Below are 24850 nucleotides of genomic sequence, written 5' to 3' on the forward strand. Positions count from 1 at the left end.
CCTAGTAATAGTAAGGGGCCCCAAGTCCATGTTCTAAGCTGCAAGTTATCTTCAATCCAGACACCAATTCTTTGTCTTCTTGATGCTACAGTATTATTATAGGTATTTTTGTATGTAGTCCATTTGTATGCATGTCAAAAAGAGGAAAGTTTTAGATACCTCTCTGTTGGTTGCTGTCTCTCTCTCTCCAGGGTGATTCGCTGTCTGCGTGCGTCTATCCTTTTTAAGCCCTTTACCCATGGCCCTCATTGTCTATGTTACAATAGAGGGAATGATCGAGCGCAACATGTGAATGATGGTAATCCCTCTCTCTCTCTCATTCCCCGCTTTCGATCCCTCTATCGCACACCATCACCCGCATGCGCTGCCTCCCCCACCTCACTCCCCCTCTAACATGTACGCACTCTAACATCCACTCACTCATTCCTTCTCTCTCCATCCTTCCTTCGCTCTCAGAAAGTGGCTGATCAGCCCTGGCAGCGCTCGGCATCATGGGACTCTTTTGTGGCGAGGGGCACAACCCCCCCTCGGATATGGCCATGCCAGCGGTGGGTTCACCATGCTCACCATGGTGGGTACAGTAGGTGCCATCCAGCCCTTAACCGCAGATCTAGGGTCAGGTTACCGTAGCCGCCAATCCAAACAGGAGGAAATCATATTTGATTCAAGGCTCTTCCTCTTCCCAGTGCCAGCTGAGCAGACTGCATGTGGTTTAAAGCCTCGCTGCCCTAAGAGGCCATGAAGAGATCATCCCATGCCAAGTTTTACACTGAGTAGTTATGAGGCAATTGGAGTGAAATTCTCCCATGCATACCAAGGTAGTGTGCTAGGGATGCACAGTTCAGGGCATGGCAGATAGAAATGTAATGCATAGAACTAAAATATGCTATTTGTATGTGACAGAGAAGTGTATGCTTTATACTGCATTTCTATATGGGCCCTGTCCAGAAACAACCACTAGCCCCGACACCAGAAAGAAACAACTGTGTTCCTCCTCCTATCTCAAGATGAAACTTAGGGAGAGATGACAGTTGTTGGGGTGCAATGCAAATAATCCTCAATACTCAAGTCACTTCATGAAAACTGACATTTATTATTTTAGGTGTGAAATCAGTATTTACATAATTCATAGGAAACTCTGGAAAGTACATGCATATGTATCATACAATAATCTGTCATCAATATGTATGATCCTACTTATCAAACTAATTTATAACAGAAGTCAATGGTGTACAGTGAGACATTCAAGACTGGGAGTTAGGAAAGTGTTACTATCCTCTAATGTACACAATCCTAACTTGAGTTTTGAGAGCTTCACTCAGACTTATGTACTTAAGTACATTATGCATTATGTATGTGTCAATGGTAAATTTGTACAAAAGTCAAGTTACTAGATCTCAAGTTTGGCCAATAATGACTCTTCATTTACACAAAGATTTACCATTGTTGTTCAGTGGTAGGGTAAAGGGCACTTAAGTCGACCAGGGTGGTGCTTTCTGTTCCCCTCAATTGTACCAGAATCACCTGTGACACCCAGCTACAAAAACAGCTGAGCAACAAGATGGCGGAGAGCATTAATTTGACCATACTCAGTAAAAATAAAAAATAAAAAAAGAAGGGATAGAGGTAGAGTTCTATTCATTTTCTGTTTGAGCGTCCTTTACCCCCCTTCATACCACCTTTTCCGCCCTTCATACCCCCTTTCCCACCTCTGCCCTTTCCTTTGCCTCCTTTTCCTTTCCCTCCTTTCTTGCCACCGTTGTCACGCTGGTCTTTCCTCTGCATGCCCCTCATGTCTTTCTTCAGACGGGCGTCCACCACTTTGAACACGCCCTTGACCCCCGCGGGCCGTCGTGCCTTCCTGCCTGCGCCCTTCTTGGCCACCACGTATGTCACTTCCCTCTTCTCCTTGCCCACACCCGCCTTCTTATAGATGCTGAAGGAGGGAAGAGAGAAATGGGGCATGAATTACAAAAGAATACAACAAGGGTTTTAGTCATGACATGAAATGATGCACAAGACAGAGTGTGATTGTCCGCACTAGGCAGTGTGATGGTGTAAAATGGAAGTACATGCATCTGCAGTGGTTCTGGTGGTGTAAAATAGTCACTGTACCCCTTGAGTGCAGCCATCTTCTCCCTCTCTGAGATGTCCACTGTGTTGACCACTGCCTCCGCCTTTTTCTTGGCCGACTCCATCTTCTTCAGCATCTGTCAGACAGACCATACAACCACAGGTCAAGTATGCACAACTATCCTCTACTTCCTTTCTCTCTTCCATTTGCTCCCTTTCTATCAACCTCCTCTTCAACGGGGACACTATCCTATATTTGCTAGCAATCAAGTCAGGTCTTTGCAACTAGAAATGCAATTAAACTATTTAAACTATCATATTTCTATCTTGAAGCTCTGAATAATGACTGAATACGCAATTGGACTGATGACTAGGCCTAATGTGTGGTCACTGACTATCATTTCCAACACTTTGGCCCCCTCTCAACCTCTCTCTCTCTCTCTCTCTCTCTCACCCTCCTCTTCTTCCTGGCCTTGGCCTCAGCTACTCGTTTGATGGGCCTGGCATTGATCTCCTTCCAGCGCTCCTTGTACTCCTCCACCATCTCTCTGGTGACGGGCACAGGCTTCTTCCTGTGCTTCTTCTCGTCGTCCACGAACCACTCGGGCACCTCACACTGGTCCTCCGAGTTGGCATACCTAAACACACACAGACACACACCAGCATGGTGTCAGTATATACTAGGGCCGCCAAATATTACCATCTTCAGTGAGTGACCATGACCATGTAACTGACAGTCGCCATGTAATGTTACAGCTCTCAAGAAACTTCAGTGCTGTACGCGGTGGTATGCTGGGGGGCAGCATTAAGGAAGGTGACACCAAGAGGCTGAACAAGCTTATTAGGAAAGCTGGTTCTGTCCTCGGTGTACCTGGACACTGTGGAGGTGGCCAATAGGAGGATGAGGACCAAACTCCTGGCCATCATGGACAATCCCTCCCATCCCCTACATGACACTGTGGCAGAGCAGAGAAGCTCCGTTAGCAACAGATTATTACAACCACGTTGCACTAAGGAGCGCTATAGGAGATCTTTTCTGCCTGCCGCAAAGCGACTGTACAACTCCTCCTCCGGCTGGCTCGATCAGGGTGATCAGTCAGGCTGGGGGATGTTAAATCATATTGGACTGCTCTACTGTATATAATGTTTCAGATGTCTATTATATTTTTATTCTATGATTCTATTCTATAGTCACTTTATTTTGTTGTTTGTGATGTGAGCTGCTGTAACGCCTTAATTTCCCCTCGTGGATCAATAAAGTACCTAACTATCTAAACTCAATTTCTTTGTAGTTTGTTACTAAATGTACATTTTGGGGACTACTGTTCATACTGTAGTAAACACCCATCAATTATGCTTTCAAAATCACTGATTATCAGGGCATGGAAAAATATCACCACAGGGTCATTTTGATGTTCTTCTGAGAGAGCTAAGATCATAGTATCAAGACTTATTGATTCAAGAAATGTCAGCTTTTCATTTTTAATTAATTAGAAAAAGTTTAAAAAAAATCCACTTTGACATTATAGGATATTTTGCATAGATCAGTGACAAAAAAAAACATAAATTAAATTAAATCTATTTTAAAGTCAGGTTGTAACAACAAAATGTGGAAAAAGTCCAGGGGGGGGTGAATACTTACTGAAGCCACTGTATATACCAAGGTATTTTGCCAGGAAGGTATTAAAATCTGGATATCACCCAACCCTAACACATTTAAAATGGATCAATTAGTCTTGCCTGTGGAAGGATCCATCCACCAGGTCTCTCTCTCTCCTTTTGGATGTAGCGATCTGACATCCCAGGGCCAAACCCTCTGGGTCCAGGATCCTAGCACGCTTACCTGGGGACAATACACGTGCCGTAACGCGCGCACACACACACACACACACACACACACACACACACACAGACATTAGAAAAGATTCCCCACAACCCCTGCAGCATTCAGTCTTCTCATTGGTTCAGACACATGGTAGTCAATCTTGTAGGGTCCTTGTTTGTACTCACTGGTGCTCTCGATAGGGACCACCTGGAAGTCGTCATCGTCTACGTTTGCCAGGATACCGCCAGACCCCTTGGCATTCTTCATCTGAGCAATGTCCCTACAGAAGACAAATACAATCACTCATCGAGATGTAAATGATATCTGCATGTTTACTTATATATTCAATAGATCCGAGTAGGAAATGTGTTCATCTTGTAAAGCAAAATGATATTAATTACACTAGTAATGACCATATCAGTGCTTGTTACAAAAAAGTGATATCTCAAATAAAATATAAGGTACTTAGTCAACTTACTATCAAGCAACTTCTTAATGTAGCAGTTATAAATAAATTCTGAATCTGCATAGTGATAATTTAAGCCTTGATGTCAATATTCTATTGATACTATACGTTAATATTATTGTCATTATCGATTGATATCACCACTGACCTCTCATCATCAGTGCTACTGTCATCGTCAGAATCACTGCCACTCTCCCCCTCTGCTTCCTTTGAAGTCCCCGCCTCTTCCTCCTCTGGCTGGGCTGTCTCAAGCTTCTCTTCAGCCTTTCTCTTCTTACCTTTTCCCTTTTCTTAGAGAAGGAAAAGGGTGAGTAAAAGGTCCGCCAACACTCGTCTTTATATATCACTCTTTAGCTCAGGCTAAAATGTCCCCTTTTCCCCCTACGCCTAGATACTTTTAAGCCACTGTATGTAGAACATATGGCTGGAATTCACATTCACAATCTCATATTGTACCTTCCTTTTAGATCACCTAATACCCTCTGTGTGTGTGAGTATTGGAAACAACTGTGCATGTACAGTCCATGTACATTATTTCTACATAAGAGGCCAGGAGAGCTCTCTCTGAGGGGCATCTGTATCTAAACAGAAAAAAAAAAAGCCCCAACAACCACCCTTAATTGCTCCTCCACCCTTGAGTGGTGGCCCATGTGAATGTCAGTCAGTGCGGCAACAGAGGAGCTTCCCTTTACGTCACACTATTGTATTGTTAAAAGCCCTCTTTTTGGTGTTTGTGTGTGTGCCTGTATGGACGAAATGACCTCACTACCATTGTTCAACACTCAACAGCCATATGCGATTGGAGTCTATTACAGTTTGATGGGTTACAGTTCCACTGAGACTCAGGCTGGGCCGCGTCCCAAGCTCTCTTAAAATGCCTCCCCTTGTGTCATTTACCTAATGACTTCTGATTTAGCAATATGGTTATAGCTTCAGCTCCATCTTTCCCTCTGATGGGCTTGGCGGAGTTTCCATCATATTGCTTACACCCATCCAATCCTATCAGATCTTCAACAAGTGTCTGGTGTAGGGGAAACGGGTTGATTTTGTGGACAGGACAATTCCTGCCTACTCTCTTGTGCAGGATGGTCTTACCTGTGGGCTCTTTATTCTGGAGTCTCTGTGTCTGCTTCAGCTCGCTCTCTGCATCTCCATCCAGATTCAGCTCAGAGAAGATGCCCTGTGGAAGAGACAAGACAAGAAGTCAGCTTCGTCAGGTCAGAGGTCTATTTGTGTCTCAGTCCGTGTACAATGCTGTGCGTGTGTGTATGCATATATATATATATATATATATATATATATATACACATATATACACACACATACATATATATGTGTACACAGACCTTGCTGAACCACAGACTGGTCTCACGATCTTGCTTCTCCTCCTTTCCCTCCAGCTCAACCAGCAGTCCAGTGCCCTCTTCCTCATCCTCTTCCTCATTGCTAGCACTGAAGGACACTCTGCAACAAATACAGAGGAGCAAACTCAGTGGAATATCTCAAAAATCGTTCAATGTGTCGCAGGTACAACATTGAGAAAGAGGGAAATATAAAGAGAGAAAGAGCATGACAGGCACTTACTTCTTTGGAGACTTCTTCTCCTCTATCTCCTTCTCTCTCTCCTCAACCTCATCCATGTCGACAGAGTCCAGGTCAGAGGCCAGAGATAGTCTGTCATCATCATCCTCGTCGTCAGAGAAGTATAGGTCCTCCTCCCCCTCCAACATCCCATCTGCTCCCTTCATGTCCCCCTTGGTGATCTCACACAGAGCCTGTGTGTGTGGGTGGGTGGGGGGGGGGGTCAGAGGGAGCAATGTAATACTGCACTCAAATATGGGTTTCTGCTCTTGTTCAAAATTATATTGCTGATAATTCAGCAGATAAAATACAGCCGCCAAAAATACAGCTAACCCTAACCCAAGTGACAGCCAAGATCAAAACTTAAATTTCACTAAGATGTTACAAAAGGCATGTATCACAACTTGGTCCTCAGTATGTGTGTTACCTTGGCTTTGTTGATGGTGCTGAGGGAGAACATAGAGGAGTCATTGCCATCGGCAATGGAGACCCCCGGCAGGTCCATCTTTAGCTCCACCCTCTCCCTCTGCTTCCTCTTCTCCTTCAGCAGCTTCTTCTTCTTACTGGTCACAGAAAAGAACGACACTTACATTTTAACACCTGCATTTAGGACATACAGTTATTCTGTGACAGATACATATCAATTTACATTTAACACAAGTAATTTAGAAAAAAGTATATTTGCCTAAAGTAAGTAATATAACCACAATCATCGCTAATAGCCACTGTGCTAGAGAAAGGGAAGCAAACAATTCTTAGGTTTTCTTTTATGTCCATTTCATGCCATTATGACTACATGCACTACAGAGAGTAGGTGACAGAAGGTAAGTGGGTATCTGACACTATGGGTCAGTTTCTCAGACACAGATTAAGCCTACTCCAAGACTAAAAAGCCATTTCAATGGACATTCCTCATTGTAGTTGTGATTTGGTCCAGGAAAAAAACACCCCAGACTTACCGCCTCAGTTCAGCTACCTCCTGAGCTTTCAGCTCTGCCAGTTTCTTCTCCATCTCTTCCTCATCATTCTCTTCCTCCTTTTCAGCCTTCTTTTTCTTGTCAGGCTTCTCCTCTGTATCGCTCTCTTCCTCACCTGAACTTAGGCTGCAAATAATCGTTAAGAGCAACGTTGATGTGATGTTTAGTCCATAGCCTCTTCATGGCATGTCAGTAGAAATGTTGAATTGTGTTGAATTATATTTATTTTCTATATGGATATGAAAATACCTGATGTCCTGGTTCAATTGCTTAGCCTCAACCTTCTGGTCCAATTGCTTAGCTTCATCCTTCAGCTTCTTGGCCACGTATCTCCTCAGCTTGGACCTCCAGTTCAGCAGTAGGCTGGGGGGGACAGACGCGCACACACACACCTCAATTATAATAGGTTCACCACACAACCCTTATGGTCTTTTCATTGGTTTATCTTTATTTCCTATGGTCAAGTTCATAGAAGAAAGCCCAACAGGAAGGCAAAGATTCAAATAACAGCGTGTTCATTTGCTTACCGGAGCTCCTTGCGGCCCAGGACCTTGATGTCACGGCAACACTCTCTGATCTCGTCTGAGGTGGCCTCGTGAGACTCCAACTCAGGGTTGTCAAAGGTAATCTAGAGGGACCGAAGGTAATATGGGTCAGCTCAGGGACATTTAAGGTTGTACTGGTGACTAGGGGTGGGCGATATGGCCTAAATTTCATATCACAATATTTTCCAGACTTGATGATAACGATATTATGATATACATATATTTTTTCCTGAACCTCATTTTATGAGCCCTGCAAAGTTTATAGATGATAAAACCAGAGAAAGTGAGACATGGGACAGAATTCGGCATATAATCTTGCAAATAATTTAACTTTTTGACCGTCTCAACAAATAAACTGCAGGATAGAAGTGCAAAAATGCAGGATAAACAGTTTGTTTTATATATGACCTTTTTCCTGCATAAGTTTTACAATCTTTTTTCAAGTCAGCCAGGAACAACATTAAAACAAATAAAAATGCAAAAATGCAGGATAGATAAATAATAAAAGCTGAATTAAACAACAAAATGAAAATGGGTAGTTCCACTTTAGGGACGCTTACTCCCACATGTTTCAATAACAAAAAAACGTATCACTCAGTCATGTGTGCATACTAGTTCCATCTCTCACAGGTTATGGGCCAGAAAAACTAGTCTATCAACAGTCTCTGGTGCTGCCCTGTGGCATGTGACGTTGCCACCAGCGCTAAACTATAGCACTAGTTGTCTCTCTATCGACATAGCTTGCAGACAATAGCGTCTTGGTTGAGGTCAGATATTTTGAATCCCTTTTTTTGGAACTAATAATTCATCCTCATCATCAGCAGCCCCAATTGCACAAGCACCTTCCACGTTTTCACTCATTTTAAATGCTTCTCATTCACGGTTAGTTCATACAACTAGTTTTTTGATAGCCAAGCTAGCAACCCTTGGCATAGGCACATGGCTGTTGAGGTGCGTGGGAGCATAGGATAGAGGCGCACATAGAGTTCCACAATAGAATTTAGCGTCTATTACAGATAATAAAACAATATAATTTCAAAGTTGTAATCTATAGTTTTGGGGATTAAAACACTTATTGTAGAACTACCAAACAAGTCTAGACATCAAAAATTAGGAAAATTTGCTATATCATGATATCTGTGATATGCCAAAATCCATATCATGGCACAACGTGACACTGGTATTCACTTTCATACTGGTATATCGCACACCGCTGCAGGTGATGCCTGCATCTCACATTTAGATTTGGCTAGCTAGTAGTCACAAGCGACTTCTGCTTGTAGTTAGTAATGCTTATACAGTATTTGATGTGTTTGTGAACTCATTTCTGTATAGACATGTATGACCAGGATTAATGTTCTTATGCTGTACAATGTTTTGTTTTGTGCAGTACAATTAGATTTTTTATATTTTTTTATTATTTGTAACGCTGTTTTTAGTTTAACTGTTTAAAAAAAAAGGAAAACCTAATAAAAACAACATATTACAAAAACAACATATTACAACTTATACAGTTATGAACTGCTGATACATGCATCTCACCTCATTGGCTTTCCCAAGGAAGTCAACAGGGTTCTCTGCTTTCAGGAAGGCAGTCATCGAGAAGGTATGGTACAGGGTCAGATCACCATCAACATATCCCTCCGCCTGGAGAGGAAGTGGAGTATGTAGAATCACTGACAGACAACAGAACTAGAGTCCTTTCTAACATTAACTGAGCACAACAAATATATAAAGCAAGCGCACACGCACGCGCGCACGCGCACACACACACACACACACACACACACACACACACACACACACACACACACACACACACACAAATAAACAAACCTTGGGCTTTTTCACAGGGACCAGCTCTTTCACAGTCTTGGCTTGAACCTCCACCTCTTTGAACGCATGTTTTGGGTCGAAGAACTTATTGTCGATTTTGTCTGGGGCCAGGAAACCTGAAATGGAAAAAGTCACATCCTTGTGTTACTCAACTATTGCAAAAATAAGTCCAACGTACATTTCTCCCTTCTATTCTGTGGACAGGTCATTCACCCTGGCAGATGACGAAGATCTCGGCAGACTCGTTACGGGAGGCCTGGGGCTTGGTGGCCTGCACCTTCTTGAAGAACTGCTGGAAGATCCAGAACAGGGGCTGGTAGTCTTTGGAGCGGAACACCTTAGTGACAAATGTTCCCCCTTTGGCCAGGAAGTCACAGGCCAACTTCAGAGCCATAAGGGTCAGGTGAGCTGGGGGGGAAGGAGCGAAAGGGGCAATAGGGTAAGATTCATGCATTCATTTTTGATCTAATGAACAGCACCTATGAGAATGTTATGAGAGAAAACAATCTTGCGCCTAATCCCAAAATCCTATGCACTTCTGGAGATCTGAGAGGCGTGAATAGGTAATATGTCTCCTCCAATCAGAGGGCAAAGTAGAGGCATTAGCATATTGCTTACACCCGTCTTGTCACTACCTACCCTGAGAGAAGGCATCATGCTGCCAGTTAGCGCCCACATTTGGAGCTCCGTCGTTTAGGACTACATCCACCTTCCATGTTTGTAACTCCTTTCTGAGAGCCTGATGACAGCAAAAGATAGTCAAGCATATCAAACAGTCCTTTTTATGCAAATGGTATGTACATTTAGTTACATCGACTAACTTACCTGTCGGCATTTGTCTGTGGTGATGTCCTCCTGCAGACACACCACATTGGGAATGGACTTAATGGGGACCAGGTCAACACCTAAGAGAGAGAGGATGGCCATGGCACCACAAGCGGTATGAGAGCACGTTTAACAGTGTATGGGATATTCTAAATGGCAAAACATTTGAGTAGGGATGTGTCCCTTGTGAGAGGTTCCACTCACCAATAATGAGACTGGAGACAGGCATAAACTTGGAGGCCACCTGTAACCTGAGGTGTAAGAGAGAAAGATGAAATGCAGCACTTGAGCAAGAGATGATTGTAGCTACCATAAAATCAAAACAATCATGAATACATAATCAAAAGTATAAGTAACGCTGAGGTAATGCATTTAAAAGTACATTTGTCTAAAGTAAGTGAATCATCTATACATCTGTCATCATAAGAAAAGAAAAAAATCTATGCTAGGACCAGAGGCCATTGGCAGTCACATGCCACTTTGGGATATGTGACTGGTGGTGTAGCAAGCTAACCGTTACTCACCATCCACCTGGGGCAGCACACAAGTCCACCAGAGCCCTGGCTTTCTGTAGGAACTGGAATTTTCGGTTTAGCTGAATGAGCTTGAAGGAGGAACGAGAACGATATCCTGAAGGGGGAAGAGAAACACGTTTAAAGCCTTGCGGTATCTTGCTGATGGCTCTTTTTTACCAGATAACTAATTCTAATGAAACATTGAAATGTATCATTTAGATAATTCCCATTTCAATAGGATCATTTATATTTCCTCTACTGTGACACTATCACATCTTACACTTAAAATTACACATTTTAGTGAAAACTACGGCTAACAAATTCGCTAGTGAGTCTCGTCATAGTATTCTGATTTCGTTACCTGTTTCCTTGGCTAAGTGGTAGAACTTGTCTTTCCTGGTCTTTCCAACTTTAAGTTTCTTGCCCATTTTTGCTGTTGTGGTGGATCACTTATGAATTTAATATGTGTTTCCTTTTAAATATTACGATTCACAAGTTACAGATCTCTAGCCATCCCCTCCATGAAAACACAACACGTGTGGCTGGACTGCGCAGACATTCTACGTCACAATTCACTTTGAAGCTAGGAAACTTTATTGAACCTAGTTTGAGAACAGTTCTGTCATAGCCCCTCACTTGCTACACTTTTTGGCATGGGTTATTTATTCATCTAAGCTACAAAATGTATAGTAGGCTATAGTATGGTGTAACTGTGTTTACAGCATTAAAACAACCGGCAACCAAGTTAGTTGTTCATTATATTATGATGATTCATTCAAATAATAACAAACATCAGGATTACAAATGTTGATAATTCCATTTCTTTATTACTGTGATAATTTCCATTTCAACCATGTTTTAGTGCACTTGATCTTAACCAAAAAGGAGATATCCGATGTGTATTCTAGACCTGCAGGACAGGACAGTGCTGCTATTGTTGGAGGTCTCAGAAGGGTCTGTTTCTAGAGCGTGTGTTGATCAGTCCCAGCACAGAAAAGGCACTTGCTGCAGCCGTCACCAAACTGATGGCCCCAATGGCCCGTGTGGCCTGAAATATAAGCAAAATTTTAACTTGTGAATACAATGACATCATAAAATGTGAATGAAAGGAATGCGAGTATTGTAATGACCTTGTGTAAGGCCTGTTAGCAGCTCCGCCAAGGGAGTTAACACTCTTGGTGTTGTAGCTAGCGTGGTCGGTTTGTAAGCGGAAAGTCATGAGTTCAATACCTGCTAAATGTAAGCTACTCTAACCCACTGTTCCCTACATTGGTGTGGTGGGATGGTGACCGTGAGGCCATTGGAGAGGCGTGTCCATGTGAGGGACTCTATAGTGAAGTGTGGGGCACACTCTCCTGAATGGTGGGGATAGTGTAACAACCCTGTCTAAGGCCTGTTAGCAGGTCCGCCAAGGGAGTTAACTCTCTTGGTGTTGTAGCTAATGCGGCCAGTTTGAAAGTGAAAGTTTGTGAGTTTGATACCTGCTTAGGGCAAGCTACTCTACCCTGCTGTTCACTACAGTATATTAGATTAGATTAGATTAGATTCAACTTTATTGTCATTGTGCAGAGTACAAGTACAGAGACAACGAAATGCAGTTAGCGTCTAACCAGAAGTGCAAAAAAGCAGAAAGTGCAGTGTGAACAGTATATACAGGTAGTGCAGTATATGAGCAGTAAAGTAGTGCAGTATAGTATAAGTAGTGCAGTGTATGTATATTAATGTTAATAGTTAATGTATATTAAGGAATTTAAACAGTATACAGAGAGAGAAAGAGAAAGAAAGAGCAAGAGACCTGCTCAGATACCCCCTCCCCATAGCGTAGCAGGGTGACAAAGTGTTCGCAGTTACTGCCCAACAGGTCATAAGACACCTCCTGGCCAATGAGGACTTGAGCTCGCTGAATGATTTCACAGACCGGCAAGGGGGTGTGGTTGTCATCGTATTTGTTGTTGACCCGGTACGAGTCACTGCCCACTACTTCTTTTAGCAACTGCATTCGGACCACCGCCTTGCGACTGAAGACTGACTTCACACTGGACATGGCTGCGGCTTGACTCTCATCTAAAAGAAGGAGAGATTATCCAGGAGTCATGAATGAGTAGCACCTCAGTCATACAGAGAGAGGCTGGAATTAAATCAAACTTGTGCTTGTGGAGATCCACACAAATAAGCATTACATTGCTCTTTCAGACAGCCCCTAAATCCCAAATCAACATCTAGCCGATACCCACCAATAAACTTGCATAGGCCTGAGTGGACTGGATAGGTGTATACAAAACGGTGAAAATTCCATCTGGCCGATCAGGGGGCAAGATGGAGCTACCACCATATTCCTTACAATTACATTTACATTTATGGCATTTAGCAGACACCTTTATCCAAAGCGAATTACAACAAATACATTTGTCTAAGTAAGTGAATCATCTATCCATCAGTTATCATAAGAAAAAGTAATCTATGCTAGGACCAGGGGCTATTGGCAGTCACAATGCTAGAAGAAGGAATAATTACTTATTTTTATTATTATTATTTGTTTACAGGAGAGAAACTTGTACAAGGGGGTAGTGGGGATGAAGAGGTCTTTAGGAGGGACAGTTAAGATGTAGCCTGAAGAGATGGGTCTTCAATCTATGGCGGAGGATTAGATACAATTGCAGATCTGAGAGGATTAGATACAGTAAAAGTGTGTAGGGGTTAGGGACTAAAGGTTGATTTTGGAATTAGGGCAAATTTACAGGTTGAAACCAATATCTATGTTGAATCAGTAGATACGATTTAGGACTGATCCTTTCACAATGTTGATAGATTAGTAGAGGGTTAAGCCTGATTTGATATAACTAAGAATTACATGTAAATGTTTGTGTAAAATAGACCATTATCCATGTTGAGTACGGCACATTAAGCATTGGTTTTCACTGACCAACAGGTGTTAAGTTGATGATATAACCGTCTCCCAGGTACATAGCCCAGTGCTGATAGGCCGGTCTGAAGATCTCAATGAGGTCACCAGGCTGGGGGTCCCCAGGGGGGTCAAGAAGGTCAGGGTCATTAGAGGCCATCTACAGGTAGATTAGGCAGACAGGCAGTGAGATGTTTACACTTCACTCACATGATCATCTATGTAGATATATTGTCCATTATCATACTGTTGGCTGTAAATATCTAAAATAGCGGAAATCGTTTACACATCATGAAATCTCTCAACACCATGAAATGTGTGTATTCTATCACATGTTCTCCTATCGCTAACTAGGGGTGATGCCAGTTAAGTTGAATGAAGAGAGTAAACCTACCCTTAATGTTGCTTGAAATAATTAAAGACATTTAGATTATAGTCTAGATTATAGTCATTAGAGGTCATACAAATGGACATGTATGTTAACAAAGGTGATAGACTGATAGCCGACCTAACACTGGAAAATACTTAACTTATTTATAGACTTAATTGAGCATGCCTCTTGAAGAATTGTATAAAGGTGATAGACAAGTTATCAATGTCAACTATGTCCATCGAGGTAATAAATAGGAAATTAAATTGATTATTACAAACATGATGGCCAAGCCAAAACTTTTACAAATGGTGATTCAATTCAGTTCTTGAATCAAAATGATTTGAAATGGAATTCACCACAGTGAGGATGCTTTACTTCAAAGAGGATGCTTTACTTCAAAGGATCAACAGAGGTCATACAGGGTTTTTTGGCACCATAAATACATTAGTTATGCCTTATAATAAAAAAAAATACAGTTCTGTAAGATTATAAAAAGACTTTAGTAGCAGTACTGATGTCTACACACAAACCATTACTCACAGTAGAGGTTGTTCTTTGTCTATCCATCCCACATCATGCTTCCGCAAATTCTGAAAAAAAGACACATTGATGAAACAAAGCGTGTCCCCCACACCCCCATCCAGTCTCTCACTATAGGCTACTCAGTGCTCTTTGTATTGGACACTCATGTTGCTAAACCTGCATGACACTTTATCAACAACCAGTTTCAGGAAGAAGGTTTAATCAATATTAAAGAAAAGAGAGAGAGGGGAAAATAATAATTTACATGAATTTTTGAGGATTTTTGTTACAATGTTCTACTCTTAGGTGAATAATTTCCCAGAGAGAGTGCTGGATAACTGTGTACAATGTAGAGGGCAAGGTCACACACATACACACACAGACAATACACACAAGCTCTTGTGCCACACACACAGCCACAATAGCACCTACATAATGGAGAAACTGACGGAAAAATATTTTAAGCTGAGGTTGTTGCCACTGAACATAATCAGACATAGACACTGAAAACATTTATTTAGAAATTGTTAACACACTGTAAAACTATGATAACAATAAACTATATAACCAATCCAGGTACAGGAATGATAAATGCATTAATTTGTATTCTGCCACTGAGAGACTATTTCTGAATACACCAGGCATGTGATGAAATCTATATCATCCTGGGAGAGAAATAGCGTCTATCCATGTAGTCATTAATTCATGAGACTGAAGCTTTGGTGGAACATTAAACCATACATGTTATTTACTGAATGATCAAACATGGCAATATTTTAGTAATTTAAACAAAATGTTACTGGATATCCTTTAGAGCAATATAATTGTATTTGTTTACATATTCCATACTCTGCTATAGCTTTAAGGAATTACTGCCAAGAGAGTTATACTTACTGAAACACCAACACCCTTTTCTTCCTCTCCATGTTAAGTCTCCATCATATATCCGCACAAAAGTCAGCAGGGGAAAATGAATATATTCAAGTCCTTGAGATGGCCGGGTATGGGATGGCAAATATAATCTATTTGGATTCGAGTCCTTCTGGCTTGGCGAAAAGAGAAGTGAGGCTTGAGGTCCCAGTTGGGGTAGTGTTTCATGGGCATACGTCGTCGTGGTATGGTATCAGCTTTGACACATGACAGCCACCGGAGGGACATGCCATTCACAGGTCAGTGATGCTCAGAAGGCGTTCCCCTATTTAGTGCGTTAGTGACAATGATCTATATACAGTGGTTAGTGCTTGAGGGAAACTGATTCTGTAGCAATTACTTCCAGGATAGGCCTACAATGTAACTGCTACAAATGATCCCCGTGTTGCACCATATACACTTACAATTAAGCCTAGACATACATATTAGATGTAGAAATGTTAGGCCTAAATAATCTGCAGGAGCAATTATTCATTGCTTTCGTGTTCTTTTGTGAATTATAATGATATGGCCTACCACACAACAATCTGAGGTACAGTAATTCTGCGACAGAGGGCAACATGTGTATTTTCTCCCTCGCATTCTAATAATGGGTTTTGTCATGTGTGACAAACTTAGCACAATTAAGAGTGTAAAATAGTGTACTGAATTCTGAGTGGCAGACAGGAGTGCTGTATTTAGGTGTCTGGGCACTGGCTCCGCAAATGTTGATAGAGCATTGAAATGACAAACTAAAATCTTACCTATTAACATAATATGTAAATATGTTTGATTTAGAATAGGATCTTATGAAACTGGCTAACCAGCGTCTGTATTAGTGTAGACCAGTTTGGAATTTCTTGAAGCACAAAAAAACGAATACATTTTATTTAACGTAGTTTCACAAGTCGCTCCATACACATGCAGCATCATGGCCACTGAAATGTCAACATTTTTCAAAACTGAGGTGGACATCTGCGGGGCTGGATCACATTCTTTGTCCATTGATTGGATGTCACGAACCCACCACACTAACGTCACGATCATACCCCGCCCCTTGATCCTGACCGCTAGTAGCAGCAGGACGGAACGAATATCAAATGGAAGGTTAGGTGACTGGATAGCTCCCGTCCTGTATCAATAAACTGTTTCTTGAGACATATTGACTTCATTGTCGAGAAGAGGACTTAATCCTGCCTGCAATATGAAAAGGTAACTTTTGCCGTCTCACCTTGCTTGAATTATGATCATTATTCACAATGCTGAACTCCTAAGATAGCTAGCTGGCTAGCAAAGCTAGCAGACAACAGACGCGGTGACATGCCTTAAAAAAGAGCCGAATTTCAATCAACGCGCAATACTTTGCAAGATAGGAAGCTGGAGATATCACGCTGTACCACACATTCTGTGTGTTGTAACATTACAATGCTGTCGTGACAACTATGATGCAACCAGCCAACTAACACCCTCCGTGTACCTAGCTACATGGCTTCAGCTAACCAGATGTTTGTTTACAAGTCAAGCATTGAATATCATGATATTGACATTGACAGCTTGTCAGCGAAATTCTCCAAGTGGATAATGTTGTTCTTTTTAATATGTTAGCTTGTGTGTTTATTCGCTAGTTTGTTGCCACCTTTACTAGACACGTTTCGGTTTCATAACATAACGTGCACGTTTGTGCTTTACGAGCTAGCCAGCTTCTTCTGCATGAATGTAGTTAAAAGCCACAGCTAAATATATTTACATTTACCTCTAGCTGACTGTTTGAGCTTCTTGTTGTTCATGCATAGCCTTACTGAAGGCGGGATGTGAATGGTAGTTAACAGCAAGACGGTCACCTTGATTTGTTTTGGGTTGTCCTCTAAAGTGGACATATGCATTTTAACATACAGACATTGTCATTGTTTGAGAATAGCTGTGTATTTAATCTGAAGATATGTGGTGAGATTGTTTCAGAATAGCTGTGTATTTAATCCTATCTGAAGCTATGGTGGAAATGTCAAATAATCTGGCATATGAATTAATTAAATAAATAAATTGAACTTGAACCTGAAATACCTTCTTTCTTCAGATTGGAAAGGACAGATTCGGCCCAGGGTGACTTCTCTCCTCTCAAGCGCTTTGTGGTGGCCAAGAAGAAAATCAGTGATGTGTTTGAGCAACTGCTGGAGTATGTGAAAGTAGGCTCAGAGTTTGTAGAAGGTGAGCACTGGTCATCAGGCATGCTTTCTACATTTGATTGTTGAAGAGAGTAGTTAAATGCCTAGTTATAAACAACTGCATTTTATTATGTCTCTCGTAACCTTGTTCTCAGTCTTTGTTGTTGTGTGTGATTGTCAGAAACTTGTCAGAATGAAGCCTTGGAGAATATCGCAAGTCGGGAGCAACAGGAGCAGATTCAGGCATATGCTGGCAAACTGACAGTTATCAAAGAGATGCTGGCACGGAGACATATGAAGGTGGCTTTTTTTGGCAGGTAAATTCATCTAAATCATTCTGCTTTATTCACTATGATTCACTGCTTTGTTTGAATGATCATGTTAGCCTTGCCTACCTGATGGTGTGTGAGAAGAGATGCCAAGGATCAGTGCATGATATTGAGGTTGACTTTTATCAAACTCTTTAAAGAGAGCCTTGTTGTACCCCACACTCAAAGTCTAGTTTGCTGGAAATGCTTTATACCCAAGCTTTCGTTACTTCAAATTGACAACCGAAAAGTGCAACTTCAGTTAATGCCGGTTTTCACAAAACCTGTCCTCTTATAATTGGCTCAATCTCTGTGATATTCTAGCACTATCTACACTATCCAGTTGAATGTAGAATTTCATCTTCATGCCAGTGACACTGACCCACAAATTGCTGAAATTATTTCTGCTTCTCATTGCTCCAATGAAACTGTATACATTACAGAAAAGTAGGGTGGACCTCTATACTCTTTCATCCTAATACATTAATCTGTTTTCCTCAGGACGAGTAACGGGAAGAGTACAGTGGTCAATGCTATGCTGAGGGACCGGGTGCTGCCCAGTGGCATCGGCCACACCACCAACTGCTTCCTGAGTGTGGAGGGCACTGATGAGGACAAGGCCTACCTCAAGACTGAGGGCTCAGATGAGGAGAAGAGCATCAAGGTAAAACACATTTCTCATTTTGCACATTTACTCATTAGTATCTAGGATGGTAGCCAGTGGGGCTCCAAAGGTTCTGTCCTCTTCACTATTAGAATGCTGTCATTACTCATTATCGTCAGCCAGAAGAACTATGGTCCAGTTAAGTTAAGAGATAATATCTTGTTTTCTTTAGCTGGTTGACTTGGGAAGTGGTGGCTGATGTCACATATGGAATCTAAGTATTGACTTTTTATGACATGTAACGTAAACTAATATCTAATTGGTTCTAAGGTTAAATCTACAGTTGGGACTTGTTACCTATTACTTGCTGTGCTATTCTGTCACAGTGACTATAGCAGGGAACAACTGTATATCTTTTTTGTCACGTTTATTGTAATAGTCCATTCTATCAAATGTTTACTCGTGCACATCCATGCTAGATGACAATCTTTTGTGTTATTGAGTTTTACAATGTGTATCAGGCATGCAGTGTGAGAATGATTGAATTCCATTAAATGGTTAGGTGACCTCATTCATGCTCCCCCTCTCCAGACAGTGAACCAGCTGGCTCACGCCCTGCACATGGATGAAAGTTTGGATGCAGGCTGCCTGGTCCGAGTTTTCTGGCCCAAGACCAAGTGTGCCTTGCTCAGAGACGACCTGGTTCTGGTGGACAGGTACGCTTGCATTGAACGATGCCAAGAACTACAAACCATGACCTCCCTTCAAACCAGCGGGTCCCAAAAAAAATACAGTAAACACACACTGCTTGTTTACTACCAAACACTGATGAACAGTGTGCCCGCTTGCCTTTCAACTGAAAACAAATAGAATGAGTAAGCCATCATGGATGGCTGAGTTATATCCCCTACTATGATGGGGGATGGTAATTGTAGCTATATTTGTAGTTTGTTTGGACTTCTATGACATACTTAATAATTGGTATAGCTGTCAACCAGTATAAGTTTAATGGGCGAAGCATCACCAGGCTTTGGTTGATCTTACATTATGAGTCAAAAGCTTGTACTGCCGACTGTTTACTCAAAGTATCTACCACATACTAACCATACTACATACTATTTAGAGCCTTCTGTTTAGTCAAATGTATTCAGTAAGCAATGCATTTCAACATACTGCATGTCATTCATACTCTATTCAGACTTCCTGAATAGTGTGCAGTGAATTCATACTGCATAGAAAGGCAAATCTAGTATGATAACCTGGCAATTTATCCATACTCAATTTCAGTTCATTTCGCGTACTTTATAGGTCTTCTGTTACCTGTGTGACCTTGAGGGGCTGTTTGACCTTTTGACCTTCTAACCTTTTAACCCTGTCCTCTACCCGCAGCCCTGGGACTGATGTCACGAGTCAGCTGGACAGCTGGATCGACAAGTTCTGCCTAGATGCGGACGTCTTTGTGCTGGTGGCCAACTCAGAGTCGACACTCATGAACACGGTAAGAGAGCAAAGAGCTGGCCAATCCCTACTGGGTATATAGAGGATTTACAGATCTGACCAATCAGTGCTGTCAGTCTGAGAGATTGAGGATTTGTTGTAAGGAGCTGAGCTGCCAAGGGCACAGAGATTTCAATTGGATTGAATGCTCAATTGGATTGAGTTATCTCTTCAAGGACAACTTCGACTACAACTGCACAGAACGTTAATTGATTAATTATGTTTGTTTTGGATATATGTTCCGCATTTCACAGTTGCTTTATTGTTATATTTCAGTCTAACCACTATCCTACCAGTTTATTTTATTGAAGAGAGGAAAGATAGAACAATTTAGTTAAGTCATGGTAAAGATTTTTATAAAGATTTTCTTGTTTTATGAATCTCCTCAGTGGAGATGAGAGCTTGTACTTACGAGTTGTTTTAATTTTGCATGTTTTCAATATAATCTATGCATTTATTCCATTTGCGTAAGGCCTCCCTAAGCCAAAAGGATTGAAAGGAAAAACACTTCAACAACATGCTCCTATTGGCCAGTGAACATACACATGATCATACTTAGTTAAAGAATGATCATTTGTTTGTTCACTGGCCAATAGGAGCATGTTGTTGAAGTGTTTTTCCTCTGAGGAGGGGGGGTTCTTTCCAAATCTTGTTATAGCTGATGGTACAGGGATAAGGCTGGCTCCATTTTGACCCAGCAGCACAGGCCCTAGCTCTGTTTATGTCTGTTGAAGCATCCATGGTATGTCAGGGCACAAAGTCAATCACAGAGCTTGTTACCGGTGCCAACTCTCTTAAAGGGACATACCTTTACTGTTTCCCCCTTTGCTTACCATCATGAATGAACAGACTCTGAGGCTTTTAGGATATACTAGGCCACATAGTCAATCAGAGAGCGCATACAAAAAGCCCTCTTGAAATGGACACATCTTTGTAAAAAAACTAATGAGTCAACCTTCAAGTCAAAGATTGTCCAGTCATTGTGTGGACAATGTAAGAGACATTGACATTTCATCGGAATCTCCGGCGTCTACGGGGGCTAAGTTTGAAGATTCTCCTCCGCTTCTTGGGGATAGGGTCATCCTCTGAGTTGCTGGTGTCTCCCAGTGTTTCCTCCCTCTTCCTCTTTCTGGAGGCTGAAGGCCTCTGCACATTGAGGAGGACAGAGCTCTGAGGGTCAGAGGCCATCATGTAGTTGCTGCCGATGGAGAAAGTTGTATATCTGCTGTACTAGTACAGGTACCTGGCCTCTTCGAAGATGGTGCTCACCATCCCTACATCTTTGGGCTAGGGGCTGGAGCAGTGGGAGGTGTCACTCACCATCTCAGTCTTAGTCTGTAGGAGATCTGCATTCACACACACACCCACTCAGTCTATAGGGGACCTGCATTCACACTCAGTCTATAGTGGAAGGAGATTGAGGGTTTTTGTCATAAACATATACCACATTTTTTTGCACAGTGAAAGTCCACCCTTCTGTCCTCATCATCCCTAGCATGTTACACTCAGATGGTAAAACAGCTGTAGAATGAAGTTGATAACATCTAACAAGCGTGGAATCTGTGGATTGATGTCTATTCACATCAGGCTATAGCTTGAATGCACATGTATGCTGGTCTATAAGTCAAGGAGGATATGAAAGTTTGTTTATAAACCTGTTCTGCCATTTTACAACTCGAACCATTTTTTACCTTGTTTTCTCCCGTTGTGTCTTTTAGGAGAAGCATTTCTTCCACAAGGTGAACGAGCGGCTCTCCAAGCCCAACATCTTCATTCTGAACAACCGCTGGGACGCCTCTGCCAATGAGCCAGAGTACATGGAAGATGTGAGTGCTCTATGATTATGAAAGTATTTGAAATTATTTCAAATACTATTTGAACCCAGGTCTGGTTTGTACAGTATTACAGTACAAAACATTTCAACTCTCAGGTGCGGAAGCAGCACACCGACCGATGTGTCCACTTCCTGGTGGACGAGCTGAAGGTGGTGGACCGCGAGCAGGCACCCAACCGCATCTTCTTTGTGTCGGCCAAAGAGGTGCTCAACTCCCGCATGCAGCGCGCCCAGGGTATGCCAGAGACCGGTAAGCCCAGTGGTCAATGGGATCTTCTTAGCCAAGCTATATAACTGAGGCCAAACTTCACTGTCAACTCTGGCTAACACTGCTCAGATGGCCATCAAGCCACTTATCAACTGGGTCACATTCTCCCTACTGACCTTTGCTTTGTGTGAGTCTGGTGGGCTCTGTTTTTAGTCTGGCAGAGTCTCTTGGTCTGTCATTATATTTTATTTTTTATTGTCCTTTATTGTTCCAGATATTCCGGTTTGGGTTAAATACAGTGAACTCAATGATGCTCTTACAGTGCATTCAGAAAGTATTCAGACCCCTTAACTTTTTACACATGTTGTTATTTTACAGCCTTATTCTAAAATTGATTCAATATTTTTTTTCCTCATCAATCTACACACAATACCCCATAATGACAAAGCCAAAACAGGTTTTTTAGAAATGTTTCTAACATAACAAAATGTGTAAAAAATTAAGGGGTCTTGAATACTTTCCGAATGCTCTGTAAATAGTTGGAGAGAGATGCTGCCCTCTTGTGGTGGTCTTGAAGGTGGTGATCATGAGCATGTCTTCCTTCAACAGGTGGGGCTTTAGCAGAGGGCTTCCAGGAGAGGCTAAAAGAGTTCCAGAAATTTGAGAGGACATTTGAGGCAAGTGCCAACAATGTGTGTGTGTGTTGTCGTGTTTGCGTGTGTGACAACATCTGGCGTCCTTTGTCTGACTTGAAACTCAGAAAGGTCCTTACTAATGGAAATAATAGGAACCTCCAGTGAATATTAAAATCTACAGCTAATCTTTAAGCGCTAGGGAAAATTGAAGTAAAATGAAATGGCAGCACAACACTAAACAAAGCTTGCTATGGGATCAAGGTTCACATGAAATCAATAGTCGTAAAGTCAAAGCCATACAACAGGCTCCTCATATTGCAACCCCATGCCTATAAACACAGAGGTGGTTTGGGTATAATAAGGAGCCAGGCCAGCTTTCCCTCTCTGCATTCCCTGTTTGCTAGTGTGATTCTCTGAATGTAGTGTTTGTTAGAGGGATCTGGGAAGATGGCCGGAATGACCAGTTATCACCTTGATCTTTCTCTAGTGATTTTTTGTGGGCACCTACTCAACTGGATAGTGTTTGTGTGTGTGTCTTTATATTATGAAAGGGAGAAGGAGAGCGAAAAGATGAACCTTGCTGAGTTCTTAGTTTAACGAGTAGGTCATCCAGGTTCTGTCCAATCCCACTGCAGTTGTGAGTGGTTAACCTTTCTAAACATTCTATCTCTATGATCTATGCAACCATGCTGCGAGACACATCTCAAGTCTCAAACTCCATATCATCACCGGACTCTCCACCAATCACACTTCTCCAAACCAAGCCCCTCAGAGCTCCCTAGGCCAATCAATGTGCACATTGCCATCAATCTGCGTATTCATTGCTGAAGTCTAGATTTGCTTAGGCGAGGACATCCATTTCTTTCAGTTCCAATTTCATTCTGTTTAGTGTTTCATTTGTTTGATTTCATTCTGTTGTTTTGCCTGCAATTTGTCTTGTCTGTGTTCTTGTATGTTAAACAGGGAGAGTGACTTAATTGTGTGCATTTCTGGAGGCATTCAACTTATGAATTGACTACTATGCACTGTACTGCTGTTGCATCTGCTAAATAATAATATTAGATTTCTCCACATGGTAAATTACAAGATTAGGTGCATTACAAGATTATGATTTTGCCAAATTAAGTAAATTCATGTCAGGAAGTCTTTAAATAGACAATATTGAATGGGCCCTAGCTTATCTTACAGGAGGAATATTAATAATATAAAAATGTAATGTAATGTGTAAAATCACAGATACATTCCATACTCCCAGAAGTAACATGATATACGTATCATGCACTATACTGAATGTCTTCTTTCCTTTCAATAGTCTTATTTGTGTTGTATTATTGACTTTTGTTCCTATGATTTTGCTATTGCTTCACAAACATGTTACTGTGACAGTAAGAAACAAGGGGACTGTGGGACTCAAGATACACACCTGCTGCTGACATTTCCCCTTATAATTTCCCCCCATAAATTGCGGCAGCAGGTGTGTTTTTTGTCCCCTTTTCCGTCCCGGCGGTGTGTGTCACCACAGACAGTCCCCCCATCACAGTAAACATGTGTGTTATGGCCTCGCAGGAGTGTATCTCGCAATCAGCAGTGAAAACAAAGTTTGAGCAGCACACAATCAGGGCCAAGCAGATCACTGAAACGGTCAAAGGCATCATGGACGCCATCAACATCGAGGCGGCTGAGAAGAGGTGGGTGTCCCGTTCCATCTGATCACATCCGAGCAACCCCACTCCTCTGGGATGCTTTGCTCAAGTATTTCAAAAGCTCTGTGCAGCACTTTATTTTTGTGGTATTTTTATAGTAACTTCAATCATTTAATATCATCATTACCTGATAGATACTGTGATATTTTGGTATCTTGGAAGTGCTTACTTGGTACTTCCTGTATCTCATGCATCACTTCCTGTGGGCTGTAGAGTGATGTCATTGGAGGATCGGGAGTACCAGATGGACCGTCTAGAGTTTGTGAAGAACCAGCTTAACCTGCTCATAGAGGACATCAAGAAGAAGATCAAGGGCATCACAGAGGAGGTGGAGGCCAAGGTAAACCAAGGAACTTGTTTGTATAAACCCTAATTCACACAACAGAGCCGAACTGAACTGAGGTGGTCTGTACTCTGCTGGTCTCGTTACGTACCCACCATAGTTTCTGAAACAGTGCTGAAAAGGACAATGTGAAAAGAAATGATCCAAGCTAGCACAGTACAGTTTGGGACGGCCCTGTAGTGTGTAAAGTCCCTAATAGTCTTATTA

At 41.8% G+C, this 24850-nt stretch overlaps 3 protein-coding genes across 3 annotated transcripts in view; 1 reads left to right on the forward strand and 2 right to left on the reverse strand.

Moving 5' to 3' along the window:
* Positions 1-1073: 1073 nt before the first annotated feature.
* ftsj3 (FtsJ RNA 2'-O-methyltransferase 3) lies at positions 1074-11180 on the reverse strand. The gene is made up of 21 exons (XM_083672160.1): positions 11005-11180; positions 10653-10758; positions 10333-10379; positions 10129-10208; positions 9943-10042; positions 9517-9711; positions 9304-9419; positions 9010-9114; positions 7450-7550; positions 7172-7285; positions 6905-7048; positions 6373-6508; positions 5949-6139; positions 5711-5828; positions 5460-5544; positions 4513-4654; positions 4084-4178; positions 3814-3916; positions 2528-2711; positions 2116-2210; positions 1074-1936 (listed from the first exon to the last, which is right to left on the reverse strand). The coding sequence occupies exons 1-21, from the start codon at positions 11069-11071 to the stop codon at positions 1639-1641; spliced, it is 2622 nt and encodes an 873-aa protein (XP_083528286.1). The 5' UTR covers positions 11072-11180; the 3' UTR covers positions 1074-1638.
* A 409-nt stretch (positions 11181-11589) lies between these two features.
* On the reverse strand, positions 11590-15354 carry plaat1 (phospholipase A and acyltransferase 1; the record flags this gene model as incomplete). The annotated part of the gene is made up of 5 exons (XM_083672117.1): positions 15335-15354; positions 14459-14508; positions 13567-13705; positions 12439-12707; positions 11590-11691 (listed from the first exon to the last, which is right to left on the reverse strand). Exons 2-5 carry the CDS (start codon positions 14483-14485, stop codon positions 11590-11592), a joined length of 537 nt encoding a protein of 178 aa, XP_083528243.1. The 5' UTR covers positions 14486-14508; positions 15335-15354.
* A 1081-nt stretch (positions 15355-16435) lies between these two features.
* The window catches only part of LOC310805821 (mitofusin-1-like), a 12034-nt gene continuing 3619 nt past the window's right edge, over positions 16436-24850 (forward strand). Inside the window, 11 exon segments of the mRNA XM_083671628.1 lie at positions 16436-16561; positions 17424-17554; positions 17693-17828; positions 18321-18483; positions 19015-19139; positions 19813-19921; positions 21639-21746; positions 21851-22004; positions 22572-22639; positions 24164-24285; positions 24514-24640. Coding sequence (XP_083527754.1) covers positions 16554-16561; positions 17424-17554; positions 17693-17828; positions 18321-18483; positions 19015-19139; positions 19813-19921; positions 21639-21746; positions 21851-22004; positions 22572-22639; positions 24164-24285; positions 24514-24640 — 1251 coding nt within the window. The 5' untranslated portion in view covers positions 16436-16553.

The sequence above is a fragment of the Argentina silus genome (assembly GCF_951799395.1).
Source record: "Argentina silus genome assembly, chromosome: 6".
NCBI lineage: Eukaryota > Metazoa > Chordata > Actinopteri > Argentiniformes > Argentinidae > Argentina > Argentina silus.

Coding starts and splice junctions, on each gene's coding strand:
- ftsj3 (XM_083672160.1), bottom strand. CDS start 11,071: ATGGGCAAGAAACTTAAAGTTGGAAAGACCAGGAAAGACAAGTTCTAC. Junction 9,712..9,942: donor GCATGATGCCTTCTCTCAGG/GTAGGTAGTGAC, acceptor CTTCCCCCCCAG/CTCACCTGACCCTTATGGCT. Junction 3,917..4,083: donor GGTCCCTATCGAGAGCACCA/GTGAGTACAAAC, acceptor TATTGTCCCCAG/GTAAGCGTGCTAGGATCCTG.